At 36.8% G+C, this 10,150-nt stretch overlaps 1 protein-coding gene across 1 annotated transcript in view; it reads right to left on the bottom strand.

Moving 5' to 3' along the window:
• Nucleotides 1-6,162: 6,162 nt before the first annotated feature.
• The window catches only part of LOC142345914 (protein misato homolog 1-like), a 129,293-nt gene continuing 125,305 nt past the window's right edge, over nt 6,163-10,150 (bottom strand). The window contains exon 5 of the mRNA XM_075398364.1: nt 6,163-6,366. Within this exon, the coding sequence (XP_075254479.1) occupies nt 6,241-6,366 (126 nt within the window). The 3' untranslated portion in view covers nt 6,163-6,240. The remainder of the gene's footprint in view (nt 6,367-10,150) is intronic.

Raw genomic sequence — 10,150 nt, 5'->3', positions numbered from 1 at the left:
AAAATATAACCAATAGACTACCGGAGACAACTTTAAGAGCCACGTAAAAAATCTCTACAACTACCATATACTAGATCTGTAATATACTAGATACCAGATAGGGTAATATACGAGATCTGGTTTTCGTATCTCAACCTGATGCTTTTGATTATGAAGTGCTGCCTGCATCTTTTTCAGATCACTATCCCCTCATTATTCGTTACGATTACCATGATTTACCATGCTACGTGGCTCCGTTCTCCTCCGAATTCTCAGCGAGTGGCTTTAACCAAAATATTTCAGAAAGCAAGATCGATTTAATAGACTTCGAGGCAGCATCTAGTCTGCAAAATACTAGTGAGTTCTTTTTGAAGACATTAGTAGATGTAATCTCTTCATGTCTTGTTCGAAAACGCAAAAAGCGCAAAATGTTTGCTTTTTATTACAGTTCACTGACGATGCACTCTATTAATAAACTAGAGACTGCTAAACGACAAATGAGTTCGAATCACAAATAAGATAAGCTGAAAAAAGAGGTGATGGATTTTGTTGAGCTCGATAAAGTGTCTTTTCTTCAGTCAACAAAAATATTCGGCACGAACGATGCTTTTGAAATGTTGAAAAGTCTTAGTGGACGCAGCTCTTTTCTTAACGAAATGATATAGAAGGATCGGCTAGCTGGATCTGATATGGAGAAAGCCAATCTATTCAATCTTTTCTTCCATTCGGTGTATAAGCAATCCTCCTCTCTCTGTAGCTCCCAACGATACCCAAAGTGCCAATATTCACCTCGGTGATTTAGTTTTTACCATTTCTCAGACCGTCAAACTACTTAAAACATTGCCTATAAGCTCAAATGCCGTTGCTGATGGAATTCCACCAATTGTACTGAAGTACTGCTCCGCTTCTCTTGGGCCCCTAATTCACTCATTGTTTTTCCGTATAATTCTTACCTGCAAATGGCCTCGGCTCTGAAAAAATGCATTTGTGACACCGATTCATAAAAAAGAGTCCCGAAAAAATATCGAAAACTACAGACCAATATCGTTGTTACCTCGCTTATCCCTCGTGTTTGAAAAGCTTATTTTTCATTTACTTTACTCGCGACTACGATACAAATTGAACAGTCGTCAACATGGATTCCGAAGAGAGCATTCAACAATAACTCAATTAATTATTTACTTAGACGAGCTGTATTCCAATTCTGAAGATAAAGTCGAGCAAGTCCTAATCTACCTGGACTTTGTTAAGGCTTTTGACACCGTTAACCATGCTATTTTGCTTGACAAGTTAGCTTTATATGGCCTTGATAACAATTTTTTAAAACTTATTTTTTCCTACTTAAGTGATAGATCGCAACGAGTACGTGGCAATGGGACTTATCAGATGAAATCATGGTTACTAGTGGAGCTCCTCAAGGCAGTGCCTTAGGACCGTTGCTGTTTCTCGTGTATATTGACGACATGCTGTCCGTACCGGAATTCTCAAGTTGTTTCTGCTTTGCAGACGACAAAAATGGCATGTGCGGGAGAAGACATGTTTAGCAGATGCCAGGAAGACCACGATAAGCTATATACTTGGGCTGTCAATAATGATCTTACCTTCAACGTTGACAAATTTGTGTATCTTCAAGTATCTGAAAAGTGCGATAGTGGTTTCAGTACTGGGTCCAATTTGATACGAAAAATTGATAAAACAAGTGAATTAGGCATAGAAATCTCAAGTAACTTAAAGTGGAGTATTCATGTGAGGACCAAGCTAGCGAAAGCTAAGAGAAGTTTCAATTATCTGTGACAAAATGTGCCTTACAGTTTACCAAACAGCGTCAAGTATAATTTATATTCCGCCTGTGTTTTGTGAATTCTTCTTTATGGTTCTGAAGCGTGGTTTGCTGATATTAGCCATCATAGATTAATAGAAAATTTTTATTGGAAGGGTTTACGCTGGTGCTATGGAAGGAATGACTATGACACACTTCTTCGTGCGTCAAATAATACTCCGATATGCTATCAACTGATTGAAAGTGATCTCCGCTTCTTTATTTCCATTGTTTTCGAGGACTTTTTCTCTATCAAGACTTGTTCAAAAAGGCTTTGAACTAAATCTCACAATCATATTGTAGTGAGCGCACGAAAACGCAGCTGACAGCTAAATCATTTTTTAAGCGGGTACAAATCTATGTGAATGATTTCAGCGACACTGGTAACTTCAACATCCTGAGGCCACCAGCCAACTACAAAGTTTTACTGAGAATTTTTTTCTCCACACTACCTGACTCAAAGTTTAATCCTGACGTGACCTGTAGTTGGTCCATTGAATGTCATTGTGCGTTTTGCCGTTCTTAATTTTTGTAACTAATTTTTTTTCCCAGTTGTAATAGCTATAGATTAATTTTCTTTGTTTGTACTATTTGCATAGATCTTTCTGATGTATTGTATTAAAACCCATAATTTGGTCAATTGAAGTCTTTTACTACTACTACTACTACTACTACCCATGCCGGAAACAGACGTCAGAGTAAAAAAGGACAATGAAAGAAAAATTTTATTAACTAAAACTGTTTTAAAAATGCAGACTGAACGTTTCCCGCTGCGCAATTTTGGATTTACCAATGATGTAAATTTTTCTTTATGGGTGCGAAAATATCCTCCTAAGGTAGGCTTCGAACCCCGCTAACCTGAGTCTGATTCCGTCACCTCGACTGAGGTATTAATCACTCGGCTATCAGGGCATTATCATTGTCTCTTTAACAATCCGTTATGTTTAAACAACAAACATTTTCTGAACGGTCAAGCAACATATCTCCATAAAAACACCGTTTTTAAAAAATGTTTCGAATTTAAAAGCAATTAATTAAAACCTAACCGCAACCGAAGAAAGACCCTAATTGGCAAAAATTAGATATCTAAAACTATAAAAATTGTCTCAGATGGTTAAAAAGTCTTCCAAACATACTATTCATAGTCAAAAGTTGAGAAAAGACATTGGACTAAAATAAAACCGCATCAAAAAGCCGCACGTATTGAAAAGTATCACTCGATTAGCAGAAATTTCCAAACTTACTTTTCTCGCTCTCTTAGAATAGTGCCACTATCTTTTTGTCTCTACCCTTGAGTTTTGACTAGCAGATTGACATAAGCACTTGTTTTCACAGCTGATGTCTAAAAAGCGAAGACAAAACTCAGAGAAAAAATTGCGCAAAACGTTGAAGGAGCCGCGTCTCACGTTAAATCGAAATAATTTTTGTCGGCAAAATAAAAAAAAAACGTAGTAGGACAGGACCTGACTTACAAAACCAAGAATTAAATTAGCGAATTAAAAAAAAATTATAGCAACAACTCTAAGACAGCCAAAAAGCCAATGACCATCTATGAGCAAAAAAGAATAGAAAAACGATCACAAAATTTCTTCCACGAGCTAGTTGTTTCAAGAGTCACTAAAAACAACAACACTTTTAGAAAATATTGACTCTACACATACTTTGAATGAGTATAAGAAACAACCTTGCAAAGATCAATGAGAGACAAGGCCAAAAAGGGGCAAAAGCTAAAGAAATTGGCAGAAAAAAAAGAGTTTGAAAGGTAGGAAATCTTTGACAGTGGCGTGACGCTAACAAACCCCCATAACTACATGTCAAAATAGTTAACTACAGCTTATCATAGAATCATAAAATTGCCTTTAGCAGTTCTAATGGCTGGGAAAGCAACTTATTAGTTTCGCTTGCTTCTCATTACTAGCGAATGATACCTGCCATTAAGGAGGCTAAATGATCAGACATCAAAAACTCATCCAATTTTTGCAAGACCTCAAAAAGCAGCTAATACTGAAAGAGCAATTTGCTAATTAACACTTCGCTAATTAAAAACACCACACCAATTTGAATTCTTACTGACGTGAAAAAAACCCAAAAAGCATGAAGATGTTAAAACAAAGAAAGCGTATCAATACAATTCAAATACCTTGGATGGTTGAAATAGAACCGCTTTAATAGCCGGCTGAGAAGATGAGGGCTGCTATTAAACACAACCAAAGAACGTCTGAATTTCTTGGAAAACACTTTTTGGTGCCAGCTTCCTGCCCCTGAGGGGGTGGGGTCGGCACCAATTTTTTTTAACATCGCTTTTTTATGCCCAGATATGAGCCTCGTACGACCTCTGGAATCCGAGAAAATGGCATTTTTTGTCGATTTTTTGGATAAATACTTTTCAGCAAAAAAGGAATTATTCAAATTTTTCTGTTTCAGGTTATTTAGAAAAATTTTAAATGCCGTTTATGGTCCAGATATGCGATGAGAAAGTCGTGGTTACCGGGTCTTATTTTAGTGAAAATAAAAGTGTGTATGAATACTTGTATTTTTTTCCTCTTAGTTGATGTCGAATTTGCAGATATATTTTAATTTTTTTTTGACTGAATTTTTTTTATGTTTAAATGTACTTGAAACAAGTCTTAGAATATGTTTGCCAAGTGTCTTTTTGCCGTAAGATATTATTTTTTTTTTGATGCAAGATTAAAATGTCAAACTTAATTTGTTTATATGCAACGTTAGGATTTTTTTTTCATCTGCAGTAAATTGTTGTATTTAACTTAAATGTCTTTAAATGATCAATATTATTCAAAATTCTCTTAGGGCAGGTTTCTTTGCTGGCCTGACGGCCTCGTTGCCTGTCCCTTCTGGTGCTGAGTTTATTTTTACTTAATTCAATATTATTGTTTAACATAAGCTCACATCAGATAAATAAATTCTTTTTTTTTATCATTTGCTCTCAAGTAGTATGATAGGCAGTAGTACAATATGTAGTACAGGGCACTAGTCAGACGATAAGACAGTAGTACAATATGGTACTTAAAACTAGGGCACAACAAAGATCCGGAATGCAGCAAAGATAAACTAAATAAGTTCAATTTTAAATAAATTTGTTTGAAAGGCAATTTAAGTTTCGAATACAAGCAAGAAAGGCCAGATTAATTCGGCACATCAATTTCCTCTATACGATTGTTTTAATATGTCAATAAAATCCTTACGATATAAGAACACTATTTTAGATGCGATACATTTCATAGCACATATGAGTTGTCAGCGCACATTTCAAATGAAAAACGGCTGAGACATTTAATTGAAAATTAAGTTAAATTATTATCGACTAACTTTGGAAGAATTGCCCTCGAACGACGGGTCGGAGCTCGAATTTATTACAGCCTGCTTCATTTGGAGGGACTAAAATCACTACGTAGGCTCCAAATTACGTCATTAGAGGTTATTATATGCCACTTTAAAATTTAAGGTAGAAAATAATCCAATTTTGACGCATTTTTCATTTGAATTTAGAATGAACTGCCACCACTTGGGTTCAGCTGCTGACACTTGTGAATAAGAGAGAAAATTAGAACACGAAATAGGAGAAAGTCAAGGGCGTAAAAGTCATATGAAAAGTCCAACGGTCAACCAAAAATTTTGCAAAAAAAGACCAACACGTTTACAATAATTGCTTCATACTTTGTTCGAGAGCAATTAAAACGTAAGATAATTTCGGAAAGTTTTGCTTTTCTCAAGCTTTAATCATTCATAAAGTTAAACGTCTAAAAAAGACAAGGTAAAGAATTTTGTGCACATTTTTGAATAAATAGCTTTTTATGACTGATTATTTAACTAGTTAAAATTAAAATAATTTTAGAGCCTCTTTAGAACGAGTTCTAACTAGTAATTTTTTTGCCTCTGTACTCTAATCGTGATGATCCTGACTCTTAACCAAATTAGAAAACAAAGCCTTCGTTTTTTCATAATAAAATGCTCGAAAACAAATCTCTATTGGCAATCTCTCTTGTTTATCTCTTTAATGGTTTGAGACACCAGAAAATAATACATTTTTACTGTTAAATGAAAAAATTAATCCAATTTTAATGCGCTTTTCATTTGACTTTTAGTAGTTTACTGCCTCCAGTGTTGGGGTCAGCTCCTTAAAATTGAGAATTGAAGATCAATTTTAATCATCCAAAAACAAAAAAAATCACGCCTAATAAAAGTCACACAAGTCAAACAGCCAAGAAAAAAATGTTGCATATCAAAAAGATACACACGACTTAATATAATTGCTTCCAACTTCATTCGAGAGCAATTACCAGCTATAAAACACTAAGGTGTAAAAATATACTTCATTAAAGGTTCACAAGCCTTGGTCACTTATTGCTATTAGATCTGGACTTAATTGTTACCAGTCTTACCTTTCGATCTCCTGTTTCATAACAACTTGTTCTTCATAAGCATCAGTAGTGGTGGTCTTCACTGTATCTGTCCACTTCTCTGTTGATGACTTCTATTCTCTCCTCGAAAATGTCACTATCCATATCAAGTCTTTTTAGAGCACACCCCACTTGACTTGTTTTCAACACCTGGTAAAACATGCCCTCTATACAACTATGCTCTCATCTTTAAATTGTCACATCTGTAATGCCTAGCGTTCTTTGATACGACTCAAAATTCCACTACCTAAATTCAAATAATCTCAGCACTATTCCCGAATTAGTACCAATAATGTACGCCATTACAGAACAAATTTCAACACATTCCTTGTTGTTGTCGCACAGAGCTAAAATTCGCTTATTGTCGTTTTCATCTGGTACCCTAAATGCATTTGCATCATAAAAAATTATATATATTAGTAGTAGTGTGTAAGACAAACTATCCACAAATTGCATGTGGTGCGGCGAACTTTCTGCATCTACGCGATGCTGAATGACATGCCGTCCCCGGGTTAGGGGGACCAGGAGGAGAATCGTCAACATCGGGGGAAAGGGGCAAGGAAGGCGGATTATTCTGTGTCGTGTGGTCGTTTGTGTAGGACTGATGGTATTAAGTCCAGCCATTTGGCTACCTCTAATAGTCTTTCCCACAGGTCAATCACTTTCAGGCCCCCGGTGTTCATGCTGCAGTTGAAAATGTGTTTACTTCATGTGGTGCTACTTCACATTTGGGACAGCGATTATCAACAATGTCACAGATCGTTCTCAAGTAAGAGTTTAGCAGGGGACAGTATCCAGTTCTTAGTTGTGCTAATCAGATAGCTGCAATTCGTGGCAGTGTTTGCTCTTCTGTTATCTTTCCTGGAGTTGTACCTAATTCATTGCTGTTTTTGTTCAACTGAGTAAGTACCGTGTGTCGGTGGATACTATTCAGCGCATTTTTGAATTTTTGCGATTTAGTTGCTCTTTATTGTTTAATTGTTGTTTCAAGCGGTCCTTATAAGTATCATTTAGTGTCAGTCTCATGGGACAAAAACTGGTTGAAGAGGTTGTTTTATGACCAGCACAATGGCTCAGGTAACTGCGGCTAGAAATTTTTCTGCTAACAATTCTGTGTGAGCTCTAACAGGCAGCTTTCTACCCTCATTGTGTTAAGTCATTGATGTCAGACATTTTTACACAGCTAGTAATTGAGCGAAAAGCAATGTTTTGTTGCCTTTGCAGGTGGTTCCAGTTTGTATTGCTGATTGTGGAAGCCCAAAAGTTGTAGTTCAGAATGTTTCTTTTGTGCAGCCACAGTCGCTACCAGCAATCTTTTTCAGTAAGTTATTGCGCTTTTGTAATTCATCTTTGGTGCTCCTTACATGTTCTCAAAAATTGAGCATACTATCGGAAGTGACACCAACTTTGACTTCGGACTTTACTGGTATCGGTGAATTGTTGATAGTTATCTGTGGGTCAAACTTGGCCTCCTTGCTCCAGTTTGTGAACTCAGTTGCACTTGATTTGTCAGCTGATAACTTAAAAGTTTTCTTGATTCTAGCCATTCGTGTAAAATAATAAGGTATGGAGTTATCATGTCAGGTAATTTTTCAACCTGTGGGTGAGATGTACTTAAAGCGATATCATCATCGTAAGACCTGATGTTCTTTTAGTGGATGTTCTATAAAGTCACCTAGAGTTTTTAATTAGTTTTGCAATGGGGGAGAGGAGCGCAATTGGTCTCAATCTTTTAGATTCGTCGATGAGTTTTCACGGCTTGTGTAGTGGTATATCCCGGCCAACTTGCCAGATGTTAGGGATTTCTGCACTTACAGAGAGGTTTATGGCGTCAGTGAGGTATCTCAGTGCTATGGGGCCTAGATGGTGTAGGCGGATTGACGCTATTCTATCTATGCCCAGCGCCATACTTTTCCTCGTGTCTCTTATAGCTTCTTTCACTGTGTTACACTTAAACATTCTGCCCTCTATTTCAAGCTTCCTTATTGTTCTTAGTGTATTTATTTTCTGTTTTTCATTTTTCTTAGGTTGTGGAGTGTATTGTTGGTTGAATTTCTTGGCTTATTTCATTGGAGTATGGCGAAGAGTAGTTTTCTTAGTATCAAAATATATGTCTCTATTTGCAGGTGGTTTAGCGTTACTTGACGAAAGTCCTTTCATTGTGCTCCAGAAATTAGAGCACTTACCTCTTTGAGTAAGTGTTTGTACAAACTCGATCCACTTTTTGCGCTTATCACTTCCAACAAGTTTGTTTATTTCAGGGTTTAATTGTGTTACTTTGGGGTCCCCCGGATGTTTTCTTTGAATTTCATCTCTTTTCAGATAGCTTCACTGCGTCGCTGGGAAAATTGCCGTCCACTGTTTTAATTCTTCCTTTTGGGATATGCGTGTCACAGCGGGCTAAGAGCATTAAATTCACCGACAAAAATGCAGTCATCCAACTAAAGTAGTTCACTGATTGATGTCTTGTATCCTGCATCTCAGCTAGACAAAGGTGTTATGTAGTGTTCACATGTTTGATGTTATTATCACCTGCGGAGAGTTCTATGGCTTGCAATATTGTTTCCTCTTGTGTCTTCCGGTAGTTTCAGGCGCCATAGAGGGCTATGAGCATTAAAATCCCCGACAATAATGCAGTCATCCAATTAAAGTAGTTTACTGATGATGTCTTGTATCCTGCATCTCAGCTAGAAAAAGGTGTTATGTAGTGTTCACAAGTTTGATGTTATTATCACCTGCGGAGAGTTCTATGGCTTGCAAAATTGTTTCCTCTTGTGTCTTCCGGTAGTTTCAAGTGCCATAGAGGGCTATGAGCATTAAAATCACCGACAAAAATGCAGTCATCCAATTAAAGTAGTTTACTGATGATGTCTTGTATCCTGCATCACAGCTAGACAAAGGTGGTATATAGTGTTCACTAGTTTGATGTTATTATCACCTGCGGTGAGTTCTATAGCTTGGACTTCTAGGTGTTTGTCAGAAGTCTTACTTGTAATTCTTGAAACAGAATTGTGTCCATAATTATAAAAGCTACCCCTCCACCTTTATCTCTTTCTTTGGGCCTATTTTCTTGGATTATGCAGTTGCCAGGTGGGCTTTCGAGGTTGCATTTTTCATTGAGGTTGGTCTCCTGGATCGCAGCTATTTGTATGTCATTTTTCTGAATCCAGTCTATGATATTGTTCAGTTTTTGGTTGAGACCATTACAATTCAGTTGAAGAATATCGAGGTGTGTGTTGTCGTGAGTCAGGAAACTATGCCTTGTATTTGCTTATATTATCGTGCACCAGGAGCAGCGCTTACAGTCAAACTTTTGTTAAATTGCTCTATGGACTGCACGTTGGTGCAATTCATGTGTACCCATCCTCCACGCCCACACCAGACGTCGTATTGTTTCCAGTTGCTGCGGTGATAAATAGCACAAGGCGGTTTGCCGGGGTTTGTTTCAATGCCGCCGAGGATGAGAAGAAGAAGCAGGGCAGACATGTGTTTCCCAGTTCAGCACAAATCTTCATTAGAGCTACGCCATGTCAAACTTTTTATGATTGTATTAGATGATAACTATTATCACATAACCATAATTATATCTTCGAACTCACGTCTTTCTGCAGACAATTTTTTTCTGTTTTCTAGGAAGGAACCACCTGAATCGCGTAAGGCTTGGTTTGAAATTTTAAATTATAAAATCATAAAGAATTATTTATTAAATATGAAAACAAATAATCAATCCGAGACCGTTCGGATTCGCTCTTATAGATAAAAGCAACACAAAATGCTCCAATTTGTCTGTAATTAAATATTTTTGTATCTCAACAAAGAGCATTTCCGGAAAAAATGCTTCTGACCATGGCTCAAGCCTTCACTTTGGCTATATTTTGTATCTATCTATCTAAAAGAACATTGAAAAAACAGAATTTCCCTCAATAGATCACCG

Source organism: Convolutriloba macropyga, chromosome 9, assembly GCF_964194025.1.
Source record: "Convolutriloba macropyga chromosome 9, txConMacr16.3, whole genome shotgun sequence".
Lineage (NCBI taxonomy): Eukaryota > Metazoa > Xenacoelomorpha > Acoela > Convolutidae > Convolutriloba > Convolutriloba macropyga.
Note: the sequence above shows the minus strand (reverse complement) of the source record. Positions and strands in the feature narration are given on the sequence as shown.